The sequence below is a fragment of the Ischnura elegans genome, chromosome 4 (assembly GCF_921293095.1).
Source record: "Ischnura elegans chromosome 4, ioIscEleg1.1, whole genome shotgun sequence".
In the NCBI taxonomy this organism is placed as follows: domain Eukaryota; kingdom Metazoa; phylum Arthropoda; class Insecta; order Odonata; family Coenagrionidae; genus Ischnura; species Ischnura elegans.
The window spans coordinates 53,387,869-53,402,868 of NC_060249.1; the positions used below are offsets into that span (position 1 = coordinate 53,387,869).

General features: G+C 41.7%; 1 protein-coding gene across 1 annotated transcript in view; it reads left to right on the plus strand.

Moving 5' to 3' along the window:
• The first annotated feature begins 814 nt into the window (after positions 1-814).
• The window catches only part of LOC124157484, a 64,144-nt gene continuing 49,958 nt past the window's right edge, over positions 815-15,000 (plus strand). Inside the window, exon 1 of the mRNA XM_046532220.1 lies at positions 815-2,009. Within this exon, the coding sequence (XP_046388176.1) occupies positions 1,506-2,009 (504 nt within the window). The 5' untranslated portion in view covers positions 815-1,505. The remainder of the gene's footprint in view (positions 2,010-15,000) is intronic.

Consider the following 15,000-nt stretch of genomic DNA (forward strand, 5'->3'; position numbering starts at 1 on the left):
GGAAGGAAGGGAGGGGACGAGGAATCCTGCACCGTCACAAGGCGGGCAGGTCCTACCATCAGCGAAACCAAGCTTACGCAATTAATATGCTACCAATTTTAGTAGATTTTCCTATGAGGAAGAAAAATCTATCGATCAAATCGGTAGATCCCACCTTAACACAAGAACATACCATTACGAGAGGAGCTAGGTCCAGAGGTAAACAAATGTGGGACAAGGAACGTACTCGCATCATTCCAACCGGTGGCCAATTCTCGACAACCATTGCCACCACCAAAAGCACAAACCGCGGCTTGAACTGGGTGAAGGGCCCGGGCGGGAACCCTTGAAAAAATTTCACCGATGGGGAGTCGGCGCGGGGCGGGGCGGGTGGGCTGCGGATGGGGCAGTCATCCGACTCCCAACATCCCGCGCCACAAAAGAACCGCGCCGCCGCCGCCGTGCCCGGGGTGCGGGCGGATCGGAGCGGTAAGGTGGGACGGCCCCCCCGATAGCGGAGATAGACATGTGCCCGCGTGTGTTGGGGCCGTGTGGTATCTGGAGCGGGACCCTCCCCGACCCTCCGACTCCTCCCGCCACCCACCCACACCCAGGCCCCACTGCATCCCTATCCATTCCCCCACCACCACGGGACACGACCCCTTCCCCACCATACATAGCCCAGCGTAAAATCCTTGCCGCCCTTATAAACCACCTCCTCCTCCTCCTCTGAGCACCCATCTTCCCCCCTTCTTCCCTCCCCCTTTAACACAACAATCCTCCTCACTCCCCTCCCATCCGCAGAAGCAGTCCTCCAGGCAAAGCTCCATCGGCGCCCGCCGCTGCCGCTCCGCTTCTTCCCCACATTTTTTCCGCAATCCCTTCCCTCTTCGCGGCGCCCGTGCGTGAGCCTTCGACATCTCTATCCCCGCGACCCGACAGCACACGCACACCGGCGGGGCTCGCCGCAGAGAGAGGCAACGCGAGTGCGACTCGACACACACCTCGGCACTCGATGACGGAGGCCAGAGGGTTCGGCGGCGACGACGCTGACGGCTGAGGTGCACGAGGAAGCAGCCGTCCGTCACGTCGCCACAGTACACCCAGAGTGACAAAGTTAACCCCAACAGAGATCCCAGAGGGTACGACGCCGACGGCTGAGGCAGCAGACGCCCCATACGCCATCGCAAGCATCCCATCGCCAGAGTCCACCCGGAGAGCAACGAAAGATCCCAGAGTAAGGCACTAGTTGGGGCCCTTGAGATCAAGACTACGACGACGGCAGAGTGAGGAGCCTTCCTGAGATCACCCATAGAGAACAACGAAAGAATATAGTGTTGCGTGCCAGTGTTGGGCCCCACTACGTAGAGGGTTTCGGCGACGGCGACTCTGGACGAAAGAACCCGTCCCTGTCGCCATACAGAGCAACGATTGTGCGGTGCTAGTGTTTGGCCCGCCCCGGGAGGGCTGTCGTGTGTCGCTTCGCCCTCCGAGAACCCCGCCTAGTCCCCCGGCGCGGCGCCGGTATGCGATCTCTGCGCTCCCCGTTTCTCCTCGCCCTCGCGGACGTGCTCATCTCCGCACTGGTGGTGGCGCCGCTCGTGGTGGCCTACTGGCGGGGCACCTGGCAGGTGGTGGACGCCTACCTCGTGCCCCTGGTCGGCGACCCCTTGAACGGCTGGCTCTCGCTGGCCTTCGGCATCACCATCCACCTCGTCTTCGCCCTTCTGCAGCCGCTGCTGGGCCTCGCGCCCCTCCGGCCGCACGCCACCTTCCTCGCCCTCTCCCGGGCTTACACGGCCCTCTTCGGCATCGCCTGCGTCAATTGCTGGCGCGGCATCTGGAAGGTGCTGGACCATGAGCTGGGCATCACGCCGTTGGCGGACGCGGGCTCTTTCGCGGCCGCCCTGCTCGCCCTGGCCCTCACGCGGACCGTGAGGAACATCTCGGCTCCGCCGTTCGTCGTTGCCGTGGACGACGCCCTCGGCTACTTCAAATTCCCCACCGCCTTCCGGACCAAGATCTCTCTAGTGAGTGAGTGGGGCCCCGAGGGAGATGATTCCTCTCGCTAAACTTGGCTCCCTTGCAATTATTTAAGATGTGAACCTATCCTTTTCGCCATTGCCTTAGTTTTTATGCTATAACCCTGCTAATAATTGGTGGATTTCCATGATGTAAAACGTTCAAACACGAAGTAATATTCCATAAATTTTGATTTTACCCCATCAGTTTCAACAATTATAGGGGGCTCCTTTTACCTTGACGAGGAAAAACTGGTAGGGTCAAATAAACATTGTAGAATATTGCAAAGTTTTTAATTATTAGACATCGTTTAGGGTTTCTTAAATTCCTCACTAATAGCTGGTCTGCTCAAAAATTAATTTTAAATGAGTGTCAAAATTCAGGGTACATCAGTGAATCGGACTGTTAAGGTTGTATCATCACTGCGATTATTTAAAAAAATATATGTCTCAATTCTGCAAAAAATAGCACACATAGCTCAGGCAAGATTTTCTCCATAGAGTATCTGTTGTACTGATGAATGGATTATAGCATAATTTAAGATAAGCGAAGCGATTTACATCGCATAAAACTGCGGAAGAAAACGCAAATAAACCGGTTGGAATAGGCTTAGTTCCTTGATGGATGAGAGAATCTTTCAGAGGAGACATTATAAGCGCTAGCAAAGATAAATTTTAAATGAGAAAGGAAGTCAGCTTACGGTGGAGTCAATAGCAGCAACATTTATCTCATCCTAATGCATATATTCCACTATCATTGTGCTCAAAAGAAATACGAAGTAAACTAACTGCTGATTCCAATTGTGAGCACGAAATAAAATGATTTTCAGTCCTCATTGTTTTACGTTCAATCCCTCTAATATTTGGGGTGTTCTTAAATACATATTCCGAACCGAATAGTGGCGATAACTTTAAGCAAAAAAAAGGCAAAGATTGTGGATAAATTCCCATCAGGGACACGATAGTTCCATCCTCCAAACGCAAATATATTAGACTGATCGCTTATACATTTAGACCTTGGCCGTTTGTCAACCGCATGTCAAGGTATGGCATGAAAATGATTCTCGGATAAAATTGTATGGTTTAGTAACATTTCTTTTGTACCCTCATTGAACCCCTATAAGCAACAAGAGGAATCAAATCAGGGAAGACAACACTCAGAGAAAGAAAGATATGCAAAAAATACTAAAAGAAATCACTCTTAGGAACTACTATAAACAATATAGGGTACAAACACACCACAACGTACCCCTACACGGACTGGAAAGGATTAAGAATCTGCGGACGAAACCAAGGAGGAAGACGCGAGAGGAAGGCAATTCACATGGGCGCCGAGGCGTCAACATCTCCGCGACCCGACATCCTCCGCTCACTCAAATCTGTCTCCGGTCCGTCACCTCCGCTGTCCACCACTAAGGGGCCAGGTCTCATGTGATCACGCGCCGGGAAGGTTCGTCGTCGTCGCGTAAGGGAATAAGGGAAGATGGTGCGGGGGGAGGAGGAGAAAGGCGGAGTGACCCGTCCGCGGCGGTCCCGCGGGAGTTCCGCGGGACCGCCGCGGACGGGTCACTCCGCCGCCGCTGCCGGCTTCGCGCCGATATAGCGCGGCAAAACCGAACACGCACTCCGGCGGAGCAAGTGGCAATTACCTCCCGGCATCCGCGTTATTTCCCGTAGTCCCCCGCGAATTTCTCCTCCTCTCTCCTCCCGCCTCCGCCGACGACTCGCGAGAGAGAGAGAGGGACTGTGACGGCGGCGCGTGTAGGGGAAGAGCCAGATTGTGTGGAAGGGATATGTGCGGTCGTGCAGCCTGCGGACCCCATTCATCCTCGTGCTCACGGGACGGAGAGCGGCCGGGCGCGACTCTCAAACGCCTCGCCGCCCGTAAGCACGTAGGCAGAGCCTCGTGCTCACTATATACAGAGATCTTTAAACATAGAAGACGTTCGCTTTGCGACATAAATCCGTTCCCAAGGACCTATCGTAGGGCCAATTCCATGCAGGGCCGGTTTGAGCGGTAAGCAACGTACGCGACCGCGTAGGGCGTCAAGCAAAAGGGAGCGCCGCAGGTCTCAGTCCAATGCTCAATACTATTCAATCTTGAAAGCTGACTTGTGTTGGTTGATTTATTTTGATTTATTTGAATTTTTATATATAATTGGTTTTTAAGCTCCAAAAATATGACATTCAATAGATAAGAGCCAGCACGTTATAATATCACGATGATATTTAAAACTCGAACCCTTATTCCTAAAGTTTATATATATATAAACAGACAGCAATACCTCCACTATGACAGTTGCCACCCACCACATACCAAACGTTCAATCCCTTTTTCTCTCTCCGTCCGTGGTCACAAAATCTGCAACAACCCCGAAGACCTTGAGAAGTTCCTTTCCAATCTACACACTTCTCTTCTACGCCGCGGGTATCCCGATAAACTGTTAATCAACAAAATTAGAAAAAAACCCTACAGGTCCAATAAACCCCGTGCCGAAAAGAATTGCTCTCCATCTCTTCTCACCACTTACTTCCCCGGTGCTCATGCCTTACAGGACATCCTGAAGGACTTGTACCCCATTCTCTCCAACCACAAATCCACCTCACAAATTTTCCCCTCTCTTCCACGGATCACGTATAAGAGACCACCTAACCTCAGCACCATCTTCAAAGCCACCCGCCCCCTTCAAAAATTGAATTCAGTCCCCACTACCCCACCCTCGCCGTGCAACCGTCCTAGATGTAAAACTTGTAAAATTTTCTCTCCACCCCCAGCCTCTTTCCTCTCCAAACTTAAATTCCTCCCGATATCTCCTTCCACCACCTGTACCTCCACCAACATCATATACCTCCTTCAATGCAACTTCTGCCCCGCTTTTTATATAGGCCAATGCACCACCCCCCTCAACCTTAGAATAAATAATCACCGCGCTTCCTGCTGTCCGTCATCCCCACATGCATCTCTCCCGGTCCCCACACATTGTTTATCGCATGATTCCATCTTTAATCTATGTTTCAAAGTTTCTATCATTGCCTCCCTGTCACCCACTGACTCGCCCCTCAATCTCCACACCCTCGAATTGGCATGCATCTGGCGTCTACAAGCCAATAAACTCCCTGGTCTGAATGTATTTTGTTAAGTTAGCCCCGCCCCAATACACCCCTCCCCTCTTCTCATTCTACAAAAATATCTAGAACCGGCCTCATTCCATCGTATATTGGAACGCCATAATTACCATACGAGGAATCAGTTTCAAGAGCATCATCAACATCAATGTAGGCAGTGATAATTCCGGGTTTCCTCCCTCGTTTATCCATTTTTCTGGACAATTTAGATTTTTCGGGCTTTCCTCCGCGTTCACCAATCTTTTTGCTCAATATTTCGCCAACGTTCCAGTTGACTTCATCAGGTCCACTGAAGTGCAAACTTCTACATCGGCTCTTCAGTGGACCTGAGGAAGTCAACTGGAACGATGGAGAAATATTGTCCAGAAAGATTGATAAACGCGAAAGGAAACCCGGAAGAATAACTGCCTGCAGTCAAGGGCAGTATTTACGAAATCTTCTCTTTATTTTAATATGGAAGTTATAAATATGAAATTAAATGATCGAGGCTCCATAATACATAATACAAAACGAACGTGATGATAACCGTATTAAAAATCTTGTTTTTTTTTTTAATCGTCGGAGGGGGTGCCTTCGTGCCCCCCCCCCCCCCCCTAAATCCGCCTATGCCTGCAGTCAAAATCTCCGCGGAAGCCTACTTGGAAAATCAACCTCAATGGTTGACAATCTTAAATTTGGTTTGACGCAGCTCTCCACTCAATTCTTATGTCAGCTAATCTTTTCACGCACACCAGTTTCCTCTCTTTCACATCCTTTTTTACCTGTTCCCTACATTTTATTCGAGGTCTTCCTTTTCCGTTCTTGCCATCTACTTGTCCCTCGATGAATGTCTTCACGGCTGTATTCATTATGTCTCAAGATTCAAGACCATCAGCACATACAAATGCTCCAATGTTAAAAACGTCTTCCGCAAACAAATAAGCTGCGGAATTACATAATCAATGACATGTTGTGCGAGTGGAAACAAACACGGCAAAATTGTAAATTTAAAAGATCCGAGCGCTTAAGAAGCTCAGATGGTATGCCGAATCTGTCGTAAAGCGGTCTACTTCACCAAAACGGACCAAATCGGTAGCAGCACAATTTTTTCGGAGGGGGTTTACTTGGAGGGGGAATAAAATTCGTAGTGGTTTCATTTGAAGGGGGCATATAATAGAGTGCATTTCCCAAAAATTTTGGAAGTGTTGCGGGTAGGTCTGAACACCTCGAGCTCCCTTCGATGGATATGGCCCCGAAATCGGACCTGGCCCTCGAAACATTTCCATGTAAATAAATTATGTCATGACTGTCTCTATTCCGTCGATGGATACTATAAACTCATCCGTGGGCATTTATAATTTGATTAGACTGGGGAGATTGTTTGTGAAATAGAGACGATTTACAGATATACATGAGTCATGCAGTATTTCATGCTATGTATGCAATTTCGCGTCATTTTCCAGGATGTTCTGGCCTCTGCCGTAGAAAATAACACAATATTAGTGAACCTAAGAAAATGACACGAGGTCAGGATACTTCAGAAAAAGGCATGATGCCACTGCAACCTAGATATGACAAGAAGGTGATAAACCAATCCGGTTTGCAATAAATTGTGGGGATCATAAATATGGTTTATATTTTTCAATATGTCCGTCACACATAAAGATTAACGATAAACATAAAAATTTTTGAGCTAGTAGTTGAATTATTATCATATTAGTTGCAGAAAGACGACAATGCTGTTGACTCAAAGAGCAGGAAAAAGGGTTAACATAACAATATTAAAATCGAATCAACTTCGGTCTTTGTACCCTAATTTTGATTTTTAACGTCAATGAATTGTGTCTGTGAGGGCAAAGCATTTTTTTACGGCACTTGAGAAAATTATTTGCTTTTAGTTTTGAATCGCGCAGTCGCTGATCTACCTAATACATTCTCCAAGAAATGAAAGTAACAATCAGCCGCTCACGTGCAGTACCCCCTTCCGACAAATATTTACATTCCATTTTTTTACATTCGTGGAACAGGAGTAAAATTCAAATGGAATGTGTGATTCGTGATGGCACGATGGCAGAAAGAGTTCTGCGGCCGACCGGAAGGAATCGGGATGCGATCTGATACGAGATAATGATTGGCACGACGGATTGATTGTTTTGAGATTGGTGTAGATATTGGAGACGAATTGCTCAATTAAAATATTCGTCATCACCTTAAGGTCATCATGGAACATAGATAATATGCTTGACAACATTTGCCAATATCTTAAATAAACAAATTAAATTCAGGGGTAAAGTTGTAAAATTTGAATCACAGTCACACAGTTGGTAAGGTACTACTCCATAGACCCAGGCAATGTAAAAACGAAATCACATGTTGAATTACAAACTTTGCGAATTTCACGTGCGATTTTGATAACAACCAGTTTCGTTCCTCTAATGCAATTACCAAATGTATTTCACAGCAACAAAACTTGTTGTTATTAAAATCATATATGAAATTTACCAAGTTTTTTATTCAACATGAAGCAATTTCACCAAGTCACGCCTCAAACTATCAATTTGTTTATGAAAGCGCATGCTCTAAGCGAGTAATTCCTGGCGAAAAAAGACTGGTTGAGCGGGAGAAATAGGTCCTCTCCATCCTATTCACAGATGATACGAATGACTTAGCTCCTGGAATAGTAAAACCATATGGTAAAAAACCAGCGGATCCACGTTATAGAGCAAGTCAAGATTCTCAGATAGAATTTTCATTTGATAAAAGGCTCATAACCAATGTATGTCGTGCGATATATCAAAATTATAAATATATGTCGGATTATTTAGGGTGAAAGATTTCATACACCAATTTAATTCCACCTGGTTCTTAGACCTAATTGTGGTTCGCACACCCACTGGCAGAGCCGAATTTAAGATGTAGGTGGCCAGGGGCCCATTTTGGTGTTAGGCCGGGAGGCCCATTGTCTCAAAGTGTTGGAATTTGTAACGTAATAACAGTAAATGCAAGTAACACAATTTTCCATTTCTTAACGCCAATGTTGACGACTACATGTTAACAAAAAAACAACTGAGCTTCACACACACACACACACACACACACATGATGTTTTTCCCGTTTTCCAGTTTTTTTTGCATCGACCTATACATTGGCGGAAGGCTCATGCTTGGTGGGTGGCCCAGGGCCCGCCCCCCCCCCCCCCCTATGATCCGGCCCTGACCACTGGAAGGATAGTGTTGGTGCTTTTAATCACGCAACTTCACACATTTTTTTCGTGACAAAGAGCTATAAGTTTGAATTCTATGATTATCGATAGAATTACAATCATTTAACACGCTCTTGGGCTATCAAAATCATTGCATAGATGTCAAGGATGCAGCTTGCCTTGCCTGCTAATCCTTCAAGTTTTTACCAACCCGGCTCCGTCAATAAAATGGGATGCGTGGATATATTATTGAAAACGAAAGTGCATACTCCACCAACCAATTTATTTCCGTATAATGTCATTAAAATGGGATATTCAATTCAGTGTTATTGTCTGTCGGTAGACCTTATGTTTCGACAACTTTAAGAATGTTTTGCTGCGGTTGATTTTGATCTCCACATTATAATATCAAATCCCCTTATAATAATCTATACTTCCAACCCGAATGAAAAACGGTCACTTGAAAACCTAATACAGAAAAAATTTCATTAATTTCCCACCTAAACCTTTGCACATGTAGAAATCTTTTTAAAGCACATGAAAACTATTAACTACAAATGACATTAGCTATTTAATAATGCTACGATGTAAGGTAATTATTTTGTGTACTCTTTTGAAGCACTAACGCCATGAAAGTTACGATAATTTAGCTCAATAAATACATTCCTAATGAGAAGATCTGATACTGAAGATGGCATCGGATTTTATCAAAAATTTCATGACGTGAAAACGTAACAGCAACGCTATATATTTACGCATTTTAGATAGTCTATCGACTAAAGCGGATTACCGAAGATATCATGGCAAAACTTTGCTGTTTGCGCTATAAACTTATAGCGATTCATTCTTCTATGAATATTTTCCCTCGTTCTCCCTAAAGTACCCATTATCCTGCCCATTCACCCGTCTCTTTTCCCGCAAATACGGGGATGCACGAGTGCGGGCCATTACAGTTTCTTCGTCTAAGGTGTCTTCTCGAAGATGAATCGAAGGGCAGAGGTGATATGGGAAAACAGCACAAAAAGGTAATTTCTCAATATGGGAATTTAATAGGCTTCGGGATCAGGAAATAAGGATATTCAAGTGACGGTCTCGCACTCATTTTCGATCGTGGCGAATCACCATTGTTCATTCTGTGAAATCATTATCATCACCAATACCTGAGTAATAGTACAAGACAAGACTCATCAACAGTATTATCGCTTCATGCAGTCTGTAGCTAATGGATCGATACCGTAAATCTTGACTCTCAAGGTTTTCATGCCCTTCCCTTGTGACTGATACCATTGGCGTCATATTTGGTCAATTTGATCGCAAGCTAAACCAAATAATATATTTTCCCAGAGCCCAGGCGTTTCTTTAAAAGGGGCATTCTGTACCACATGTTTTTAGCTAACTACAGTATTCTCCTTACACATGCATAACCATCATCTTTGTCCAAAACATTTTATTGGCATCCGAGTAAAAAATGAAAAACTATTTCTTCATGAATGGAATGCACTTGTTAGTATTTTTTATGTTTACTACTGTACATATATGTATATCAACTGGAATAGGATGTCAATTTCATCGAAATATACATACGTCTTCAAATATATAATATCAATATAAAGCATGCATTTTTTCTCGATCCCTTTCAGAGATATTTTTAAAAGGAAAAAGATAAAAAATGATACACTGCATTAACACATATTTTAAAGTTTCTGGTAATTATTAATTGACTGACAATAACAGTTTTTTGCTTCATAGGTTCGAATTTTTATTGGGCGAACAGACTTCACTCTCAGTTACAGTTACTTAGCGAACACATTTAAGACGTGGAAAGCTGAGAGAGGGCGATGAAATCATGAAGAGCGATTTCTCCAGCTAGTAAATGTCAGTTGATATTGTGCTATTCATGCAAATTTCTATGGTCAACTGTAAAATTATGAGATAATTAAAAAGCCATTACTTTCGTCGCCGTGATTGTATCCTCCAATCAATTTATCGCAATATCGTTGTCTGTGGCTGAAACACGTTTTCCTTTCGAGGTATTTGCGCGCATATGTGCTCACGCCTTAACACCTCTAATTTGCGACAAACTATCACAGAGATTCCACGGAAAGTTTTAGAGAATACATTATACTAAGCGATAATTGTCTAGCTTTAAAAACCTAGCAAAACGTATACCATCACTTTCCAACCATGAATATGCGTCCGAGGCTAAGCGTCAATTTCAGTCACGCGAGGAAAAGTGCGTGCGATTTTAAATTGAGAGGCTACTCGATATTTTAACCACTCAACTACTGGGGGATAATAATAACTTGCTATTTTCTACGAAATAAAGTTGAAATTGAACGTAATTTATTTAAAATGAGTACCAATTTCTCCCTTCCAATTATTACGGAAGCTCTGCCCCGGGTTATAATTTATCAATTTTGGTCGAGACGTAATCTAAATCCTGCTATGATTATTTCCAAAATCGAACAAGGATTCTTACGTCTGGAACGAGGGAATCTCAATCAGCTCTGACTCACGCAGGTTTGCAAAAAGTAAATTGGTTTTCTTAGTTTGCAAAGTTTTAATTTATATAAACCACTTTTATATTCACAGCATTTTGAGTCATGAATGTAAATTTCACTTGATGTAAATGAAAATTTGAAATGCTCAAAAATTATTCAACTGCTTAAACAATTAAGTTCTCGAATTGACCTTCCTCAGATTCAAATCCTTACGCATAACTAAGTAGATTTAACAGCGGTTTTTTAATCGCACGATTCAATGATAGAAATCAGATCTACAATAATCGTAAATATTAAAGTGAAATTTAATATTAATATTATATGCATTGGTAAAAAAGATGTAGGCCAAGATGATATAATGAGTGACATATCGATAATAACTAGAACAGTCCCACCAGGGAGGAATGTGCCAATCAGTCAAAGAAAAAATATTCACCAAGATAAGGGTTTGGATATCAGTATATCCCATTTGGGATAAGAATTAATGAATTAGCAAAATTAGCAGAAGCAATATAATGTCAAAATAAACATTCCCTTTAATTGATATATGTCCTTTTCATTTGATTTTGAGCCCTGAACTCAATACAGATACATTCAATAAAAGGAAGGTCCATACTTATCTACTAGTGCAGCCAGAAAATTGCATTTTATGTTCGGTCATAGCAGAGATGACTAGAATAAATTTTGAATACTTAAGAAATCTAGATATATTATTTAAGCGTTTACTGCGGTTAATATGAAATTTTAATTCACCAGTTTTTTATCAATCACTCGCTCTTTCCTTTCGTGAAAGTTTACGTGCTCAAAATTGCAATCCCTTCACAATAGATAATATTAAATCTGTCATACTGAAATAAATCAAAAACAAAATGTTTCAAAGACGGCTGGTGAACCAGTACTTACGTCGATGATCTTATTCTAATGTAAATCTTAGCTCGAATGTGACCTGATGTTTCCCGTATCAAAGCAGATATTTACTATAGCAATCCCTTAGCTTCTTATGAAAGCACCATCATTTAGTTCATAATTTAAAAAAAATAGCGAAATATTTTACTCCTTGCAAATGGTACATTAACTCTAAGGAACTGAAAATTTGACGCAAAAATATTGCTGAATACTAGTATAACAGAGGGATAGGTGCACTTAATATTCACTTCATACATTCACTTTGAACAAATAATTGATCTAACCCAAAACGTCCAATAAGGTTCAATCAACAATGTTTAACAACTCTGCATGAATAGAAACAAATTAAAACTATTATAGTAATATTCAATAAAAGGAAGGCATAACACCATGCGCAGAAACATATTCTCAATAAAAATGCAATGAATAATCAGTTCATATGACTACGTGTGCTGGAAATAAATGTCAATAAAAATGAATGGTAATATAATGTTATGATAGAGAAGTAATTCTATATGATAAGCAAGTGGAAAAATAAATTGCAAGTCGCTTTAAAATCGGAAATATGTCAACCCCCACATTCCTTTTAATTCCATGGAAATGGTGAAAAAAACTTCGCATACTTTTGGTTTTGGGGTTGGGCAATTATTACAATAAACATCAATGAGATCTCGAGAACTTATCTACAAATCCTGGTGAGTAGATGACCACCACCCATAACCGTTTATTAAGCGAAAATTTTTAATTTTGCCGAAGCATAACTTCCTCGATCCAAGTTGGACGGCATCAGAAATACTTCTGCAATGCTTAACTCTAGACGAAGGTCTCATTAAAATTAAGCTTTGGCAATGATACTACATTTTTTCCACGCATAACGAAGAAGCTGTTTTGTCTTAATTTGTAGGAAGGGTGATGACCGATGATATGCCCTCACTATCCAACAGTTAAGTGTCCAAGGTGGACAGCATTGATATCGTATAAAACGACGCAATGGGCTGTTTCCTGTCCGTTGCGTGGATACGCCATAATGATTCCTGATCGCTCTGGCGTTAGGCTCCCGATGGTATGAAACGTTGGATGCATAAGTGAAAAAAATGGCTTGTAAATACGTACAAGAAAATGCAACGTTGTTGGGAAAAATGGTTAATTATGCAGAACATCTAAATAGGTAAACAGTAATGAATGAGCTACGCAACAGATCTATGCCTGGTGACCTATAATGACTACATACATAATGCGATGAATTACTAAAAGATAGGGATTTCAGAAGCATGAGATATTATTAAGATTATTTTACAAATATATTTCAACATTTTACTAATGTTTAATAAAGTATCATGATTCACCATACTTCCTTAAAGAGAAATCAAAGACAATGAGACCATAAAAGGATACAAGTAAGCCGTAGCCGTCAAGGGAAAGAGGGTCAGTATACTAAAATAATCTTAATCGTCTGGAATAGATTTTTATGTTAGATCAGAATTTGGCGGCAGTTTACCAGCACCACTTCTGTGCCTATCATTTAAAACAATTTTGAGTGGCACAGAAATTATGTACCCCTTTAATCCACAGTTCTATAATATTTTCGGAATTAAGTTTGATTGAATGTCAGTACGCCATGAAATACACAATGGCCCTGTCATATGGGACAGATTTAAACAGTGATAGTTTGATTAAAAATAAAATTAATCGGGATTTTGATCGAAAAAATCTGACCTTCACAGTAAAGGAGATTTATGTAATTTTTCTAATAACATTTTTCACATTTTAAAATCACCATCCATATATTTTGTTTACCTTGCACACGTAATAATGTTAAAACTAAATGATATCATCCACCGCCTGATCCCTATGCCTTTCAATGAAAATGAGAAAAGGTCCATTATGATCTTCATTGTCAGTGTACGATTTGCAGCTCATTCAACAACACGGCTGAAAGCTTATTTAAATATTTTCAAAAGAAGTAGATGATTTGACATCATCATCATCATAAGTCACCAATCGGAATATTGCTTTTGCGCAGCTCTCCACTTCTCTCTCCCATCAGCTAAACTATTCGTATTGACGTATTTATTTTCTTTTATAACCTTAATAACCTGTCTTATGTAACTCATTCGGGATCTCCATTTACCTATCTTATTCTCCACTTGTCCTCCATCAATTTTCTCCATCAGGAAGGACAAGTGGAGCGGAAAAAAGGCAAAAGGTGTAATATCATATATTTTAGACGAAAAACAGAGAAATGTGACGATGTGTGAGCCTTTCGATTATTTCCTCATCTTACAAAACTGTCGAGGACTTAACGGAAAAGCGACCGACAAGAAAAATGCTAAATAGGCTTCTTTAGTGAGTTGCTCATTAAATTAAATTTGGCCGGTTTCATTGCTACTAATCAGTTATAAACAATCCGTCTTATACCTCGATCAACAAAAATGAATTTTATGCAGTAAAAAAATCATCAAAATCCATCACACCTTGTGGGGATGTATTACCTGCATCGCGTGATATTGCATCCCTTCATGGCACATGTAAATGAAAAATATAAATGTTCTTAAAATAGAATGGATTTAAATCAATTTTTTATTATTGCATATGTACTTTTTGCCCAACGACAGTCCACCTGAACATTCGTTCCAATCGGTTGAGGCGATACAAATAATTATAAGCCAGTCTCAACTACTCGTAGTACTGAAAATGTTTAGCATTATTTCACAGTTTTTCATAAAAAATTCTGAATATTAGCTCACAAAGCTGAAAGACGCTCATAGATGGCATGATTGTTCCACGAAAATATATCCGTACTTCATTATGAAAATAACTTAAATAACGTGGTGGCTGATTGCACACACACATGCAAAGTTAGGAAAAGTTGGGATGCAACTCACCTTATTTTTGTGGATGGGAAAAAAGACAAAAATTATTTGAATTAATTTTGAAAATTGAAATGAAAGATAGTAGCACTTTTTCACAATAATTTAATGCATTATAAACTGCAATTTATATAATTCCAGGCAGAATTTGGCCTGATATGCTATGCTAGCATTCCGAATAAGTTCAACTGATTCAGGCGTGATATAGTAGAAGTTCGACATCGACCTATCACCATATCGTCTAAATTCCACTTTATTACGTCTGAATCTTAATAACTTAATTTTGAAATTTTCATTTCGAAAGAATCACTGGAATGCATCACATTAAACGCTTATTAATTCCTAAAAACATTCCAATACGTCATTTCCACCTCGTGCTTAAGATAGTTCAATCACCAGGCTCGTGAAAAACGACA